The sequence below is a fragment of the Neolamprologus multifasciatus genome, chromosome 3 (genome assembly GCF_963576455.1).
Source record: "Neolamprologus multifasciatus chromosome 3, fNeoMul1.2, whole genome shotgun sequence".
Lineage (NCBI taxonomy): Eukaryota > Metazoa > Chordata > Actinopteri > Cichliformes > Cichlidae > Neolamprologus > Neolamprologus multifasciatus.
This window is the reverse complement of record NC_140441.1, coordinates 44,283,980-44,301,197: the sequence shown is the minus strand read 5'-3', so window position 1 is coordinate 44,301,197 and position 17,218 is coordinate 44,283,980. Positions and strand designations below refer to the sequence as shown.

The following is a 17,218-nucleotide window of genomic DNA, read 5'->3' as shown; positions in this document are numbered from 1 at the left end:
TACAAAAAAAACCCAAACAAAACCATAGATATCCGTAAAAATGTGTAATAGTAGGAAATGACAGAAAAAGTAGTGAACACATTAAAGGGAAATCAACATAAACCAGACATAACCAGAGGGAAAACTGTTCCGGTTGATGGAAAACACTGGGGAAAACTGTGGCGTCACAAGAACAGTTTTTTTACGAGAATGGGAGCAAACACTTGCTCAGGTGAGGAATTGCTATTCTTAGGGTGAAGCTCATTAATCCACTGCTGTGAGACCTGCCTTCCTGAACAGACAGAAAGAAGGATGGCTGCGGTCAGGAGCTAGCTGGCAGTGGTGAGGATGGAAGCTGGTGAAAGATACCCTTAACTGTACTGGTAATATGTCCATATACAGGACAGGAATGGGCGAGGTTGCAAATTTTCTGCATTAAAGGAAACTAACAAACCTAAAATCAATCATACAGAACAATATAGAAATAGAACAATATGGGAATCAGGAAAAATCATAACCACAAGGAAAACAAATTATATTTATAGAAACTACAAGCATAAATGACTTCTCAAAACTCAAAACAGTGAAGACTTAAAAGGTCCAAGCAAATAAACACTAGGTCACAGACCCAGAGCCATGATACTGCCAAATGATCACGGCATGAATTACTTTCCTGTTGTTCTTTATATTATTGTCATATAGCTCAATACTTCTCTGATGTTGTGCAGTCAGATGCAACCAAGTGAAAGGAGGAGCTGTTCAACTTTGTCTATGGTGACATCCTGAATAACATCCAGAAGTCTCTCTAACAAAAGTAATCTAATCTCCAACAGGTCAATCCATCACACCGAAGAAACAATTCTGTATTTTTGAAGAGCTTTTTGGTTAATGAAAGATGGAGATAATGTTTCTAAATCTTTTCTCTTTCAGGATCATTGCTTTTACCATGGCCATGTAAGAAAACATCCAGATTCCTGGGTTGCACTCCGCACATGCTCAGGATTCAGGTACAGTCCCTACCTCATGATTAATTGTTGTTACACTGTATCAAGTGTTATTAGGTGAACATAAACAAACATTAATCTATCTTTTTTACACTTATCTGGTGCCGCGTCACTGGTGTTATATATATGTTATACAAGCTATCGCCAGTAGTGGTCACCATGTAATGTGTGTGTATCTTCCTGAGGTATAATGAATAAAAAGAAGAAGACTGATTGTAAACAGCTAACGTGTGTATCTGTCTGGCTCTGTATAACTCCTGCTTAGTTAATGACACAAACAGGGGAAAACATAACAGCGGGGATAACCTCCACCTTTAGGCGTGCTGGCATACTATCCGCCACCTGATCCAACTCACCACCTGGTTGGGATCAGCTGACAGTTCAGCTCTTCTCTTCATCTGTGTCCAGAACTTATGGGTATAGATCCGATGATACAATTACAAAAGCAATCATGTATTCCACAAATAGGAATGCACAATGTATTGCCTATTGCTGCACCTGTAAGAGACAGAAAAAGCAAAACAAAACAAATGTACAGCACACAAAAAAATACAGAGATACATAAATCTACAATATTCCTATAGTGTGTGTGTGTGTGTGTGTGTGAGAGAGGGAGAGAGTGAGTGAGTGTGAGAATGCCTGTGTCTTTGTGACAAATGTACTTGATAATGAGGGTGAGAAGCTGCAGCAATGCCCTGCAGAAACCTGGGGGCAGACAGACATAAAACCAGGACAACCACGCTATCCGCAGCTTCCAAGAGTACCAATGACCACCACTAGCACCCCAGGGCCACATCTCAAGACCGTCAAGCAGCACCCACCCCAGTCCTCCACCATCACCAACTGAGGTAGATGCATAGGCCAAACAGCAACCGCAGCTCTCCAGCCGTCAGGAAGACCGCCAGTCACCTGCAGCCCAGGAGACCACTACCATCCACCTCCAATTCAAATAGGGAAACGAGACTACAGCAGATCACCCCCACTAAGCAATGGAATTGACCAGTGGGAACCAGAGAGAGACAAATTCATCCAGTTGGTGTTTTGAAGAGGCAGACATTTTCTCCAGACCAATGTGGTCAAGAACTAAATCTTTATATTGAACACATAAGCATCAGGCTTTTCTTGGTGATGCATAAGGAAGTAAGGAGTATACATGATGCATTTGCTTCCATATCTAGTTCACTTATATTTACTATGTTGCACAGTGAGGTTGAGATATAGCAACTAAACCATGTGGTTAGGTCTTCACATATCTTCTGCAAGAACTGTTGGACAGGCATGCAGAACCATATAGCATGCATATAGCTCTCAACAGAGTTATCTTTGCAATAGGTGCATATGTTTGATTGTGTAAGACCCATTTGGGAACAACCTTTGTCCTGTGTAGTGTGTTCTGTAGAGATTATTGTGTAAGTTGTAAGTTGGGGCATTTAGTCATTTTTAAACAATAGCTTATAGCATTTTTGATCACCGTTTGGGCAGATATTAAAACATTTTGTTACCCAAGTAGGTATTTCTTGATTCAGTTGACCAGGATTGAATGTTTCTTCTAAGATGGATTTCAGTTGATGATATTCAAGAATGTCACCTTTGCTGAGTCTATGTTTTGATAGTTCTTCAAATGAAATGAATTTTCCATCTTGTTTAATATGTTCTAGATTTTTTAAATCCCTTTCTCATACCATGATAAAAAACTTAGTATAGCCTTTTTCTGATAAATAACTGGATTGTTCCAAAAGGGTGTTAGTTTACATGGAATAAGCGAAGACTTAGTTGTTTTTAGGAATTCCCACCAGGGTGTCAGAGAAGTGTTTATGTTGAGGCTTTTAAAGTAGTTATGCTGCTTAATACTGGAGATGAGGAAAGGCAGATTACAGATTTTTACTTTTGCACAGAATCCTTCTTCTAGGTCCAGATTGTCTAATAATTTTATTTTTAAATTTTTCAAGTTATTTTATTTATACAGCACCAAATCACAACAACAGTTGCTTTAAGGTACTTTATATTGTAAGGTAGACCCTACAATAACTCGTACAGAGAAAAACCCATCAGTCGTATGACCCCTATGAGCAAGATCTTTGGTGGGCAAGAAAAACTCCTTTTTAATGGGAAGAAAGCAGGCTTAGAGGGCCTTCTGCGATGACCCGTTGGGGTGAGAGAAGGAAGACAGGATTAAGACATGCTGTGGAAAAGAGCCAGAGCATAACTAAGGGAGGATTCAGGGTCACCTGATCCAGCCCTAACTATATGCTTTAGCAAAAAGGAAAGTTTGAAGCCTAATGTTAAAAGTAGAGATAGTGTCTGTCTCCTGAATCCAATGTGGAAGCTGATTCCACAGAAGAGGGACCTGAAAACTGAAGGCTCTCCCTCCCATTCTACTTTTAAATACTCTAGAAACAACAAGTAACCCTGCAGTGTGAGACCAAAGTGCCTTAATGGGGTGATTTGGTACTATAAGGCAGCTGTCCCCAACCCCCGGGCCAAGGACCAATACCGGTCCGTGAGTCGTTTGGTACCGGGCCGCAAATGTTGAGGCTCGGGTGTGAAATATATGGTTTTCAGGGTTTTTATCGTTAACTTGGTTTCCCTGGGTCTTTCCCATGTTGTAGTTGTGTGTCTTATTTTGAAAGAAATATTTGCATGTACCATAGCAACCAGAGAGCATTAAGGGGCAAGAGGAGGATGTTACTCTCAATGTTGTTGCCGCATTTCAGGAGGACGCTGCTAATGGAGTTACACAATTACACAGTGAATTTGTGGTTATTATTATATTTACAAAATACCACAGTTTTTGCCTTGGTCGTATCATTTTATTTTGTTGTAATTATCCGTGACACCTTAAAGGGCAGTCCGTGAAAATATTGTCTGATGTTAAACCTGTCCGTGGCACAAAAAAGGTTGGGGACTGCTGCTATAAGGTCATTAGCCCTTTAAACCCAAACCTGCAGGACACCGGCCCTCGAGGCCTGGAGTTGGACACTCTTGCTAAAAATGCTAACGGTCACCGTTGACGGGTTAGGGTTTAAAGGGTTAAGATAAGATGGGGACTGATTATTCAGGACCTTGTATGTGAGGAGCAGGATTTTGAATTCAGTTCTGGATTTAACAGGGAGCCAATGAAGAGAAGCCAATATAGGAAAAATCTGCTCTTTCTAGTCCCTGTCAGTACTCCTGCTGCAACATTTCGCATCAACTGAAGGCTTTTCAGGGAGTTTTTAGGAAATCCTGGTAATAATGAATTACAGTAGTCCAACGTAGACTTAATAAATGCATGAACTAGTTTTTAGCGTCACTCTGAGACAGGATATTTCTAATTTTAGAGATGTTGCACAAGTGAAAGAAAGTAGTCCTGCATATTTGTTTAATATGTGCATTGAAGGACATATCCTGGTCAAAAATGACTCCAAGGTTCCTCACAGTGTTACTGGAGGCCAAGGTAATGCCATCAAGAGTAAGAATCTGGTTAGATATCATATTTCTAAGATTAATAATAAGCTTAGTTTTAATCATTTTGAAACATATATCAATCTATTAGATTGGATGTAGTGATACATGTCTGTATTTTAATGTCTGAGTTGGCTGGCAGTTTCACTCACATGTAACTGCTTCACTTCTTGCATGCATTACCTGGCTACAAGCACAAGTTAACTGAGTAGGCTAGTAGCAGGTCAAATTAGCTTAGCCTTAAGAACGATGATGCATCTCCTTTTGTTTGCTGGTAGTATGGTGATGCTTTAGTCTTTAGTCTGGGATGTGATATCCTTCTTTTCATAAATGCCAAGATTGGAGGGAGGTCTGAAGAGAGCCACAGATACTTCATCCTAATTTGTTCTGCTTCAGGCCGTACTAGTTTATTAATCCTTATTTCCGTGGCTGTGATATGAGCAGCTGTTGTGAAGATATGGCAAATAAAATCCTTTTGGCTACAACAGGGGTCGGCAACCTTTCTGATGATGAGTGCCATCTAAAATATTCTCAAAAGCAAATGTGCTATATCAACCGTTGCATAAACAATAAATTTAATAACGCTGCATATCAACAGTAAAACACTATATAGAGCAACTTTATTGAACTATATTTTTTGACAGATGTTGGCAAAGTGCAGATCAGCTATTTTCAAAAAACACGTTTTTATACATAACAAGAACACCAAAGGAAGTATACAACAGAAAATGCAAATGCTCTTTAAGGTCTCATCACAACAATGACACGAAAAAATAAACTGGGCCTATATGACATTGGTTAATACAGGGATGTACATGTTAATGTGATCCCTTCCCCTGCTTTGCATTTGCCAGTTGTGTTATCTGGGGATCACATTTTGTAACTTTAAGGAGCACACAGGTCTCTGAGTGTTCAGCAGTCAGACTGCTATGGGAGGCAAAACAAGTCTGTATTTTTTGTCTATCTTTGTGCTTCAATTCAAACTGCAACTCTTTTTTTCCCCTTTTACACAGAGGGCTGATATCACTGAATTCTAGTGACACCTACTACCTGGAGCCAATCAGCAGTGTAGATCCAGTCTACCACTCACTGTTGAGTACCATGAAGCTGCCAATTAAGGGTGGAAACTGTTACCACACGCATCACACCACACAGCCCAACCTTATCTCTAATCTGCTCACAGCATTTCATTCAAGGGTGAGTCTTCCAGAAATCAGTGGTACACCTTTTCTAAACCAAATTGGGTTGATTAAGTCAAAAATTAAATTAGGTTTATATAGACAGATCTGGAACAGAGAAAAATAATGAATTACTCCCCCAAAAGGGAGAAAGCACAACCAGAATATGTGTAGCCACCTCAAACAGGATTTAAACCAGAAACCTTCTCTCTGTGAGCGAATTTCTAAACCACTCCACCACCATTCAATCTATTTTGTAGCTTTCATGTCTGTGTCAAAGCACTTTCTCTAAAGGTACCACTAGCGTCTATGTTCTCTTGCTAAAAGTATTTACTTATCTGCCTTCACACACAAATGACTTGAGTGACATCTCATTCTTAATCCATAGGGTCTAATAAAATGTTGGCCATCCCTTTGCAGCTATAACAGATTCAGTTCTTCTAGGAAAGCTTTTTACGAGGTTTAGGGGTGTGACACTGATGTTAGACAATAAGGCCTAATTTATTTCAAAGATGTTTCATTGGACTAAGGCCAGGACTCACTGCAGGCAAGTCAAGTTTGTTTGTTTGTGATGCAACAACAAAGAAAAGAAAGAAAAAACACAATCAAACAAAGCATAAGGAAAACAGGGATATTTTAAATGTAATTCTTCCCTCAAATTGTATCCCACATTCCTTTTAGAAAACAGATTTATAATATTGTCAGGAAGGTTGTATATTGCTTAATACATAATGTGTTCAGTGTAAAAATGAACCAGAAACCAAGAAACTTATGTTCATGATCTTTTTCTATTTCCACACCATCTTTGTGAATCTGTGCTTATGAGTTAATTTGAAAATTCCCAAATAACATGATTTTAGTTTTGCTTAGATTCAATCATATTTTGTTCTTGTCAAACCATGTTGTCTTTTTGTACATTTCTAAAGCTACCATGGAGGTGCTGTGTAGCAGTCAGAGGTAGGACTTAAATACAGGACTCCAATGAAACGGTTTAACTGAGAGAGGCAGAGAGGCAGCTTTTATTTGCTGTGGAAAACTTTAAATGTGGAATGCAGAGACCACACCCCTGCCTCGCACCCCCACTGCCCAATAAGGCCGGGGCTCTGGGGCTCTTCCACAGTGTATGTTATGTTTAGTTTTGTCATCCTCCTGTCAGCCCCAACAGGGCAGTTGGCAGCCTTTAACTGCTTGATCATACGGGGTTAACTGTTGACTGTTGTTGCTATTTCATATAATATAATATAATATAATTGATTGATTCAATATTTTGTTTTTGTTTACTGCTTTACAGGATCTCTTTTAGTGCTGAGCAGTTATATCTTCATCCAGTGTTTTTCCCCATAGTTCACTGTCTAAATATGTATAATATTTTATGTCAAGTCTGTGACAGCCTTTTTACACCTTTTCTGCACATTCTTCCACTCTAATGGACTGACAAGTATGCGTCTTTTAACATTTTAGGTATTCCCTATCTCCTATCTTTGTTTGAGAGTGTTTTAGCCCATCAGTTTATGGTACTGTATTTATAAACATGTTGCTCCTTCCTTCTTCTCTTTAATGGCAGGTTAAAAGGAATACCTTGGGTACGACTAAGTACATAGAACTGTACATTGTGGCGGATAATACATTGGTAAGATGACTCACCACCTGCCTTATTCATGCCCAAGCCGATTATTCCTGTGCACAGTCAAACTACTACATTTGTCTGCTGAGATCAAGCTCACACAGCAGGATGGACACTCATTTCACACACTAAACAATTATGTAATTCAAGATAATATGGCTCTTTTATATGGACAATTCTAAGCTTATCTAGTAGTTGTACTGAGGCAAAAGTAAGTGGAGTTAGTATTTGTCTGCTTAATGTGGGGATAGATTTAGGTTGAATTGCCAGGTGGACAGACTTTCATATGGTTGTTCTGCAGTAATTAAATACTATGTCTCAATTGAAGTACACTTTGGGCTCCTTCTGCCACATTTAAGGCGACTGGAACACAATTAATTAAAAAAAATACTGACAGTATTCTCGCCAGTATTCTTCTTGATGTTTATTAAAGGGAAAAACACATTTTAGTTGTAAACCACCATCAGCATGGAGACTTCCGGTGAGCGCTCCAAAATGGCGGATTTTAATCACGCCACTAGGCTAACTGAAGCAGAACAACGTGTGAACGAACTTGAGACAGTGAATGTGGACCTGAGAGATGCGCTAATTCATTGTCTGGACCAGCAGAAAACTCTCCAGACCAAAGTCACGGACCTGGAAGGAAGATCGCGCCGCAACAACCTCCGTATATACGGAATTAAGGAAGATGCTGAGGGGAATGATATGATGGCATTCATTAACAACTTCATAAAGAAAGAACTTGCCCTTCCCGAAGATGAGGAGTTGCAGATTCAGCGCGCTCACCGATCACTGGGACCAAAGCCGCAAGACATAGCGATTGCAAGGTCTATTGTGGTTAACTTCCAGAGGTATGACATGAAAGACAAAATCCTGAGAGCAGCTTGGGCAAAGAAAATTTCTTATGAGGGCAAAACTATCACTTTTACACACGACTTACCGACTGAGATTAACAACAAGCTCAAAGAATACAAGGACATTAAGAAGATCCTCAAAGAACAAAAAATTCGTTTCCAGACACCATACCCAGCTAAAATGAGAATTCATTGGGAGAGCGGACCACGCCTGTACAAGAGTGCATCAGAAGCGGCAGAAGATATGAAGAAGCGGGGTTACGCTGTGGAGATGCCACGCTGCAGGGACGTCAACTGGGAACAGGTTTTCACCCGAAGCACACACTGGGAGAAAACGGATAGCTCACACTCCGAACGTGTCCGCGGAAGGCTTCGTGGATTTCTCAGACAATAAGTATAAACTATCTTGTGTTAGGCCTCACTGGACTAAGCGGCCAAAATACCTGTTTTGGCTCTGTAAGTACTGTTTCCTAATCTCAGTTTATTATAATAGAGGAAGAGGCGTTTAGCCTTCCTATTACATTTTATTTAAGATTTATAAAGAAATACCTCTACCATATGCTGGCATTGTACGTATTGCTCCCGTAAGGTTTTTTTACTTTATACCTTTTTTTTTTTTTTTTTGCGTTAGACCTGTGTCGTGTAAAACAGACTATGTTGATCAGGACCGAGAGAGAGATAATTAAAATGCGCAGAGACGAGAGAAAGCTGTTAGATGCAGCGATGGAGCTCCTACATATGGTAGGATTTTTTCTCCAATATTGTAAGAATGGACACTATAGAATGACAGGGCACTATAAAGCCCCAGGAGTGGAAGTCAAGGTAACATATGTTCAGTTTTTGTGGTTATTTTGTTCCTATAGTTCTAACTATGTTCAGAGCGTCGACATAAGTGGTTGGAAATACCGGTATGAGTAACTGTGACTTTAGAGCAGCTTCATGGAATGTAAATGGACTTAACAACCCTGTTAAGAGGAGTAGAGTCATGTCTAAGATAAAGCGGGAAAAAATACAGATTGTGTTTCTCCAAGAAACTCATTTATCTCAAACAGAGCATGAGAAGTTAAAGAAGTTTGGATTCTCAAATACATTTTACAGCTCTTTTAAAACAGGTAACAAAAGAGGAGTTGCGGTATTGATACACAACTCCCTACATTTTGAACTTACCAGACAAGTAAAGGATAATGAAGGCAGATATGTGTTGATTCAAGGAAAAATAGAGGGCAAAATGGTAACTCTTCTTTCAGTCTACCTACCACCAAATTATGATTTGAAACTTCCTAAGAAAATCCTTGAATTGATCTCCTCGGAGTCTCAGGGTGTGTTAATATGCGCAGGGGACTTTAATACAATCATGCATAAGGAGGATACCTCTAATAATAAGAGGATCGTGACTTCACAGAGTAAATTGCTAAGAAAGGGCCTGGATGACTTGGGCTTATTGGATATTTGGCGAGAAATGCATCCAAAGCATAGAGATTTTACTTACTTTTCACCTCCCCATGCCGTATATTCAAGAATAGATCTTTTCTTTGTCTTTAGAAATGATAGACATAGGGTAAAAAGTTGTGACATAGGCACTAGGAATATGTCAGACCATTCACCAATTTATCTAACAATTAACCTAGAGACTAGACCAAAAAAAACTATATGGAGGTTAAATACAGGTCTACTTAACAATAAGGCTATTATAAAAGAGATAAAAACCGAAATAAAACATTTTCTAGAAATAAATGATAATGGCCAGGTAAATCCTAACATTTTATGGGACACCTTAAAGGCAGTTGTTAGGGGCAAATTTATATCACTAAGTGCAGCTCTGAAGAAAGCTAAAGAGAATCAGCTAAATGGACTTGAAAATACACTAAAAGATTTAGAAAACAGACACAAGAAGACTCAATCTGACCAGACCTTGAAACAAATTCAGAAAATTAAAAAACAAATTCTCGATATATATCAGGAAGAAGAAGAGAAAAAATACAAATTTATGAGACAATCATATTATGAAACGGGGCCAAGGGCAACAAAATTACTTGCTAGAAAACTTCGTAAAAAGCAAATGACGCATTCTATATGCTCAGTCCTTGATCCCCAAACTGGGAAATTACAAAGTGACCTGGAAGGAATTGACTTGGCATTCCAAACCCATTACAAAATGTTATACGCACAACCTGCACAAGCCAATACAGAAGATATAAAAATGTTTCTTAATTCATTAGATTTGCCATCAATTGGCAAGTGTCAAAATGAATGCCTAACCAAACAGATTCAGAAAGAAGAATTGGAAATGGCCTTAAAGAAACTAAAAAATAACAAAACACCAGGTACAGACGGCCTGCCGGCTGAGTGGTATAAGGCATTTGAGGTGGAGGTGCTTCCAGTTTTGCTAAGGTCATTGAACTGGACATTAGAGAATATGTCCACCCCCCCATCATGGTCTGAGGCAATCATAACAATTATACCTAAAGACGGTAAGAACAAAACGCTGTGCAGCTCATATAGGCCGATATCAGTCCTAAACCAAGATTATAAGCTTTACGCCTCAATTATATCTAATAGGCTAAACTCGTTCATTCCAGATTTGATTGATGAAGATCAAACTGGATTTGTTGGGGGCCGGCAAACCCAAGACAACATAAGACACTCTCTCCACATAATCAATAATGTAAGAGAAAATAATCATAAAGCGGTACTAATTAGTCTGGATGCCGAAAAGGCCTTTGATTGCGTCAGCTGGACGTATTTGTTCTTGGTCCTAGAAAGATTTGGTTTTGCTGAAAACTCCATTAACAGTATTAAGACATTATATTCGATGCCTACCGCGAGAATCAAGATAAATGGACGAGTCACGGACCGTATAAAGTTGGAAAGATCTACTCGTCAAGGCTGTCCCTTGTCTCCGACTCTTTTCGCTCTTTACATTGAACCTTTAGCACAGGCAATAAGAGAAAATAATAGTATTCATGGGGTCGTAGTTAATTCAAGAGAACACAAAATAGCATTATATGCTGATGATGTCCTTTTGTACTTGTCAAATCCAGACCAGTCCATCCGGACCCTTTTAGATTTGCTGGGAAGGTTTGGGATGTATTCTGGTTACAAACTCAACATAGGAAAAACACAAATTTTAAGTTTTAACTATAGCCCGTCGAGTGAGGTTAAAAAATTTCTTTCTGTTGATTGGTCTCTGAAAGCAATTAGATATTTAGGAATATGGCTGACTAAATCGTTAGATGACTTGTATAAAAAAAACTTTGAGCCCGTGAGCCAAAAGATTAAAGAGGACCTCACCCAATGGTCAACACTTGTTTTTGATTTTAGCGCGAGGATGGAGGTCATTAAAATGTCAGTCCTACCCAGACTACTGTATCTGTTTATGTCTCTACCTATCAAAATCCCCAAATCTCAGTTCCATGACTGGGACAAACAAATATCTCGATTTATTTGGAGGGGGCGGAAACCTAGAATTAAATATAGCACATTATTAATCCATAAAGAGAAAGGCGGCTTCTCCCTCCCAAGTCTCAGAGATTACTACCTTGCTGCTCAACTCAAAATAATTATACAATGGTGTGATGACACTTATGGGGCCCGATGGAAAGACATTGAGAATATGTGTGGGGTCATTCCAATACAAGCCTTGATAGGAGATCAGAAGCTGGCAACAGCCTACCAGAAAGAACTGAACCCTTTCGCATCTTTTACATTGCTTATCTGGTTTGAGTTAGTGAAAGAACTAAATCTAAGGAACCACATTCAAGTACTTAAGTGGGTGGCTTATGACTCTGAGTTTAAACCAAACCAATTGGATTTACAATTTAAGAACTGGTCACATAAAGGCATTAATGTATACTGTAAAATACTGGATAAGAATGGCCTGCAAAGTTTTCAAACATTACAAGAAAAATATGGGCTAGGAAAAAGTGATTTTTTCAGATACCTACAATTACGGCAGTATTTGTCCTCAAAAGTGACTAAAGAAATTAATACACAATCCAATGAAATAATTAATCTGATTTCACAAACATACTATAAGGGATGCAAGTCAGTTATCTCTAAACTCTACCAGGGCATATTGAAAAGTAGGGGAACTTCAACAGATTATATAAAGGGAAGATGGGAGAGAGAGTTGTCCTCAGTTATAACTTCTGAGCAATGGGACAATATGTGTGAGACTGCCATTTCAACCTCATCCTCTGCATACTGGCGAGAATTTAGTTGGAAAAACCTGGTACGATTTTTCATAACACCAAAACAACAAACACGAGGAAATTCTTCATGCTGGAGGAGCTGTGGGGAAACTGTTGCAAACCATACCCACATATTCTGGTCGTGTCGAAAACTTTCTAAATTTTGGGAAGATGTTATATCAAAGATAGAACAGACTATAGGCTTTAAATCAAAACAACGGCCTGTCATAACATTTTATTTAGGAGACCTGCCCGAAGAATTAACAAGCAATGACAAATATCTCCTGAAGATTCTTACTGCTGCTGCAAAAAAAGCGATTACTCGTAAGTGGCTCTGTACTGACCCCCCTGTTCTGGACGACTGGTTGAGCGTTGTTGAGGAGATTCATAAAATGGAAAAACTTACCTTTTTGTTAAGGCTGCAAGCTAATATTTATACCACAAGATGGGACAAGTGGTTGAAATATATCCGAAATTAGAATGTTGTTTTGTTTTGTTTTTTTTAATTTAATTTATTTTTTCTTTCTCCTGTTTGTGCCTACTCACATCTATATAAACTTCTGCATGCCTCTCCTAAGCTGCTCTTACATCTGTAGATGTGCTGTCAATTCATGAATATAAAGTCATGTTCTCACTGCCAGAATTGCTTTGTGGGAAAAAGCTGTGCTTTCCAGTCGACTGCTTGTTTTGTTATTGTTGTTTTTGGTTGTTTGTTGTTTTCCTTTTCTGTTGTAAAAATATGTAAAACCTTTATTAAAAACTAAGTAATAAAAAAAAAAAAACCACCATCAGCATGATGCCTGTTGTTAAGATTTTACTAAGATCCAGTAGCGTATACAATGTTCAGAGATTCTAAGTTGGGCAAAGTGTTATAAAATATATTTACCAATAAGAAGACTGAAGTCCTCTCCCACTCTAATTGGTATCAGTCGGGATTAATTGTTTCTAAGATGTTTTACATTTTCCCCTCATGGCTAACATTCATTTATGCAATCGTGCAGTTTCAACGGCAGAATCAAGATTATGAAAAGACTAAGGCGAGGATAATGGAAATTGCTAATTATGTGGATAAGGTAAGGATGAGGGCTTCTGCTGTTCACTCCTGTTCTCCAGAGAACAAACAGTTTGATTCAACAAGCTATTGTTGCTGGGTCCACATATATTTCCTTGTCATGTATTAGTTATCTACTTTGAGATAACTTTTATGTTCTAAATCCGTAGTGATTGAAAACACACAAATTACAGTACTTAATATGACTTCACCTGTCAGTAGTTTTAATATTGTGACAGTGACTAGTAATAGTTTTTGGGGTTTTTATTTGCCATTTGGAAAAATGTAGAAAAATAATATCTGTTGTGTCTATGTTCAGTTCTACAGGGCTCTGAACATCCGTGTGCCTCTCATTGGTCTGGAGGTTTGGACTGAAAGAGATCAGTGCATCATCACAGAGGAGCCAAATGCAACCCTTCGGTCCTTCCTCCAATGGAGACAGAAGCTAAAATCACGCAAGAAGCATGACAATGCCCAGTTGCTTACGTAAGAAACATACCACAGCACTGAGCCAACACCAGACATGTAGAAAACAAAACAAAACTTTCACCTCTGTCTGAAGCATTTTTGTATTTCAAGCAGGAACTTTAAATCATTTTCATACCTGTTGGAATCAAAATAATATTTTTCTTGTCAGTTCACAGCTACCTTTTCAGTGATCAGTTTGAAACAGAGTGGATATGCTGACTGTGGTTTTTCATTAAAAAAATAGTTATACCATACAGTCAAGGGAAAAATAATGTTTCAAGTATACCCAATGATTTAACAGTGTGTAAAACCAGTAGCAAGTAGTAACTTGCAGTAATCACTTTCTGAATGACTCTCACATCATTGTGAAGAAATGTTTTACAGTCACTCAGGAAGATTGTGACATTGTGTTAACATACCACTGAATGTCATGATCAGGCTGTGTGCAGGCAGGAGAGGACCCAAACGCAAACTCACGGGAAAACAGGACTGAACTCAAAATACAGCTTTATTGCTGACAGAGGATAAAGGCGATACAAAATAATATGAAACTAAACTGGGAAGGACTAAGGAACTGACTCACGAGGAAACACACGGAGGGGCACGCAGTCATGAGGGAGAACGCGACATAGAACTGAGGGAGACGCAGACATAAATACACAGAGGGTTAATGAGGGAAGTGGGAGCACACGGGGAACACAGGTGACCTGATAATCATAACAAGACAGGGCAGGAGTAAATGCAACACTGACGGGAGACTGTCAAAGTAAAACAGGAAGTACACAGAGGTTCAGACAGGAGGAGAGACAGCACGGACATAACGGGCTGGGGAAAACATGGAATAAAACACGAGGGGAAACAAGGGTTCACAGATACACAGAGGGGCACACAGGGGGTAACCAAATAAGGAACATCTTAACTAAACAACCTAGGAACCAAGGCATAAATAAAGAACAAAATACAAAACACATGAAAACTAAGAATACTGGGCCAACATGGCCCAGGACCATGACAACTGAATGCCAAAAATTCAGCTTCTGAATTTCAGCTTCAATAAATTATCTCAAAAATAATTAATGAAATGATTAGCAGCACCTGGCTGTTACTTATCCTTTAAATTCCTGTGTACTCAGTTTTTCACATATATGCCTCTGCATAAGGTCCCGTGAAAACATATTTTGATGACTTTAGTATACAAATTCAGTATCTGGCTTCATTGCTGTCTGCGGAATAAATGCTAAATTTATTTTATGAATCCATTCAAGTGGTTTACATAATAGACATTTGTTCACTTTGTCATATTCATAGTGATTGTACTTTACATGGACTTGCATGACAGAAAATGTGACCTTTTTTTCCATTGACGAGAAGTTTAAAAAAATATTATTTGTTAAAGGTCTATGAAAGAATGTGTGACTTTCTTTTGTCAAATAAGTCAAGAATTGGGGTGGCTGTGAAACTGATTAGGCTCCAATGTTTATCTTTTGTTTATCTGAAGCTGGGTCACAGTGTCAGCAGACTAAGTGGAGTATTTGAGAAATTCTTCTTTCCAGCAAGGCTTTACAGTGTTGTGATACAATGCTGCAATGGCAGGAAGTAATATCTCTTATTTCAATCACCTGCAAATTATATTTTTAGTATTCTTAGAATTTACTGCTCCTATCACAAGATAACAAAACAAAAAAACAAGAGGAGAAAAACAACATCCAGGACTCAGACTCTGTAGAGGCTCTCTCAGTGAGGCCTGTTATTAAAATCACTATTATTCTTCATTTTTAATTAAACATATTTATTTTTTATTTATTTTATTTATATTCAACATGCCAGTATTGAGCAATTGAGCCAAGCCAACTTTATTTATAAAGCACTTTAAAAACAGGGAGTACTGACCAAAGTGCTGAACAGTGTTGGTCAAGTTACTTGAAAAAAGTAATCAGTAACTAATTACTGATTACTTCCCCCAAAAAGTAACCCCGTTACTTTACTGATTTACTGATTACTTATTTAGTTACTTAGTTACTTAGTTACTTTGTAAAAACATGATTTACAACCTGAATAGGTGATAAAGTGATAGATCTTTCAGCCCAATTCTACTTTTTCTACATAATCCATCATACAAAATGTAATCAAATGGAAAAGTCTCTTTTTAAAACTTGTTTTATTAGTTTTAATCTTTTAACTTTATGCATCAAGCAAAAATTTAATTATATGCAACATTCTCTGACTGGAAGAAATTTGTTTAATATTTAAACCTATTTTCTGCACTTTCCAGCACATAAAATATTTTTTGTGTTAACACTCACTCTTTCAAATAGATGCAAGTAAAACACAGCATAAAGTCAAAGACTAGCGGTCCTTTTGCTCTATTTTCACCTGTAAAGCAGGAGTAGGGTAGGCGGAGGTTTGTCCTGGTGCAGGTGTGCCGCAGCGGTCAGTGGAAGAATCCGCGAGTTTCTCTGTGAGTTTCCCATTACGTCATAGCGCACTCGGTGTTTGCTTGGAAGTTTAGGGGTTTTTTTCGCTGTAAAAAGAAGTTTTCTTCCCACGCACAACGGACACTAATGTTTTTGTCACTTTTTATGGAATCAAACTTAAAGTAAGGTCAGTACTTCCACGCTTTAAACACTGCATGCTCATACTCTCTCCCGCACTCGATATATTATCCATTGTTGACCTGCACACAGCTGTTGTCACAAACGTCGCACTCGCTTACGTCACTGTCATGACACATTCTCACAAAACAAAATCACGGTTTTAGTAACGCAGCGTTCCTACGGGAAAGTAATGGTAATCTAATTACCGTTTTTGCAATAGTAATCCCTTACTTTACTCGTTACTTGAAAAAAGTAATCGGATTTGCGTTACTGCCCATCTCTGGTGCTGAACATAATTCAGTTCAATTCAATTTTATTTATACACAACAACAGCAGCCTCAAGGTTCAAGAGAAGTAAGCCAGGATAAAAGAAATACTGTGGAAGAGAGCCAAAAGATTAATAAAATATAAGTACTATAAATAAAATACATAGTAAAAAAAAAAACAGTAAAATTATAGAACATCAATATCAAAAGAGGAAAAATCCAAGTGAAATCAACATTCTAGACTGAGCCAAACCGAAAAAGGTCGGTCTTTAGACCAGATTAGAAAACACAAGCAAAACTTTAATCATGATGGAGAGGTGATGGCATCTCTGACCATGTTCAGTCTAATAAATCAGGGAAGTTCAGCAGCATGTCTGAATGTAATACATTTAATTATTACATGGCCTTATTAAGTGGCCTGCCGTCTGTCACTGCCATTTGTGTTTGTGTTTGTGCTGTTTCTGGCACTTGTTACTCAAATTGTAAAATCAATAATATTGGATCACCATTCACGGGGGAAACGCAGTAGTAAGCTGGAAAGTGGACATCTTCGTCTGCTTATGGAT

The 17,218-nt window shown here is 38.4% G+C and overlaps 1 protein-coding gene across 8 annotated transcripts in view; it reads left to right on the top strand.

Moving 5' to 3' along the window:
• The window catches only part of LOC146523342 (disintegrin and metalloproteinase domain-containing protein 19-like), a 74,722-nt gene that overhangs the window by 33,678 nt on the left and 23,826 nt on the right, over positions 1-17,218 (top strand). For 3 of the 8 annotated variants that reach the window (XM_085139798.1, XM_085139781.1, XM_085139771.1), the window contains 5 exons: positions 910-986; positions 5,441-5,624; positions 7,170-7,235; positions 13,275-13,346; positions 13,644-13,810. In XM_085139798.1, coding sequence (XP_084995924.1) covers positions 5,529-5,624; positions 7,170-7,235; positions 13,275-13,346; positions 13,644-13,810 — 401 coding nt within the window. In that variant the 5' untranslated portion in view covers positions 910-986; positions 5,441-5,528. Of the gene's footprint in view, positions 1-707; positions 813-909; positions 987-5,440; positions 5,625-7,169; positions 7,236-13,274; positions 13,347-13,643; positions 13,811-17,218 lie in introns of all 8 variants that reach the window. The other 5 variants (XM_085139832.1, XM_085139806.1, XM_085139789.1 and 2 more) reach the window with 4 other exon arrangements.